This window comes from Humulus lupulus, chromosome 8 (assembly GCF_963169125.1).
Source record: "Humulus lupulus chromosome 8, drHumLupu1.1, whole genome shotgun sequence".
NCBI lineage: Eukaryota > Viridiplantae > Streptophyta > Magnoliopsida > Rosales > Cannabaceae > Humulus > Humulus lupulus.
Genome location: NC_084800.1, coordinates 98780633 through 98782453, shown reverse-complemented (window position 1 = coordinate 98782453; position 1821 = coordinate 98780633). Strand labels below are relative to the sequence as shown.

The window sequence follows — 1821 nt, the reverse complement described above, 5'->3', positions numbered from 1 at the left end:
CAAATTGATTAATCAGTGTATTTCTTAAAAAGCACAAGACATTAGTCAAAGAATTAACGCGAACTAAGTTTTCAAAATAACGTCCTGGACATAACCAGGTCCTAAAACTTAAAAGTTGACTCAATTTGATTAATCAGTGTTTTTCTTAAAAAGCACAAGATATTAGTCAAAGAATTAACGTGAACTAAGTTTTTAAAGCAAGGTCCGGAATTCAACCAGGAATTGTCTTAAAAATTGGATCGATATTGGTTAATATGTTTTTCCCAGAAAAATATAAGAGTATCAATCATGGCACCACAAAAAAGAAAAGCAAACTAAGGTGCATAGAATCAAAAAATTGACTAAAAGCAAATGTCTCGAGGTGAAAAAACCTCATACAAAGTTACAAAAAAAAAATATATATATATAAAAAGAAAAAAAAAGGCCCTAGGCTCCACCGGACTGCTCTGTGGAGGTCGCCGTCTCGCCCTCTTGCTCGGCCACTGTGGAGGCCTCCCTAGTCTTAGAAGGCGCCTCTTGCTGGAGGCGAGCTTTGAACACTTCTCGGAAGTCCTCCCAGTCCGCTCCTAAAAAGGAGAAGTCACCGTCCAAGTTGAAGACCCAACAATGGTAGAGCATGTCCTCCATGGCGGAGCTGGAAGTTGCCTTCTCCGCTACCAAGGCGGCCTTGGCCTCCTCGGCTCCAGTCTTCGCAGAGTCCAACTCGGCCACCGCGGCAGCAAGGGTGGCCTTGGTAGCCTCGGCCTCTTGAAGCTTAGGACGGGTTGCGTCCAGCTCAGCCCGCGCGGCCACCAAGGCATCCTTGGCCTCTTTTTCCTGCTGTTGGGCCGCCTGCAGGGCAGCCAAGGTCATTTTATGGGTGGCCAAAACCGCCTGGTGCTCGCCCCTCATGTCCTCGAGCCGAGCCTTAGACCTGGATGTACTCCAGTGAAGAGCCAGACCGCCCTACAAAACAAAGAGGCAACTGCCTTAGAAAAAAAAAAGAGACAAGACAGAGCACGGTAACCAAAATATAAAAGAGCAAAGCCAGCTTACCGTTAGAGCCATTCTCAGTGAAGACTCCATCATGCTCTCCGGGCTCCTTGTCTCGATTGCCCGCAGGTCCCTTTCAGTGGCCCCGTAGTAGTGGTCGACGGTGTAGGTCGCCGTCTCGTACACCATCCCCCAAAAGACGTCAGGAATCTTCTCCAGGGCCTGGGGGTCCACCGGAATGCGCACCTCGGTGGCGGCAGCTGCCAAAGTCTCGGGCTCCGTCTCCATGTCCCGAACGAAGGTGGGAGCTCGTGGAGGGGGCAGGGGCATCTTCTCCATTGCTGCAAGAGGTGGAGGTACCTTGGCCAGGGCAGCTGGGGTCTGGTCTTTCCCCTTAGCAGGGGACTTGTTTGGTGTCCTAGCGGCCTTCTTTGCCACCCGGAGCTTCTTCACCATGGGCCCGGAGGTCCCGGCGGAGGAGTTCCCTCCGGTGAACCTAGCTCGCAAATCCTTGTTCCCGGGCTGAGACATCTCTTCTGGCAAAACAAAGGCAACATTAGTATACAAGTTAGCATTTATGCAAGAACAACAAGAATAAAGAGAAAACAGAATTCAAAAACATATATCATGAGGGATCCTACCCCCCGAGCTAGAATAGGAATCTATGGTCACGACCACCGGCCCCAGAGCTTCTGCGGGGGAATCTAAGACAATGAATTCGCGGACTGGCACGGGTTCTGGGTCCGAGACTGGCTCAGGACTAGACTCTTCTACATACTGCCTAAGACCTGGAGCTACAGTACCCTCCCAAAGAGATGGCCACGACCGGAGATTAGTCCCATACTCCTC

At 50.4% G+C, this 1821-nt stretch overlaps 1 protein-coding gene across 1 annotated transcript; it reads right to left on the bottom strand.

Annotated features, from left to right (window-relative positions):
- Window positions 1-426: 426 nt before the first annotated feature.
- Window positions 427-1571, bottom strand: LOC133795866 (uncharacterized). Its single transcript, XM_062233323.1, has 2 exons — window positions 1036-1571; window positions 427-945 (listed from the first exon to the last, which is right to left on the bottom strand). The coding sequence occupies exons 1-2, from the start codon at window positions 1501-1503 to the stop codon at window positions 427-429; spliced, it is 987 nt and encodes a 328-aa protein (XP_062089307.1). The 5' UTR covers window positions 1504-1571.
- Between the last annotated feature and the right edge of the window lie 250 nt (window positions 1572-1821).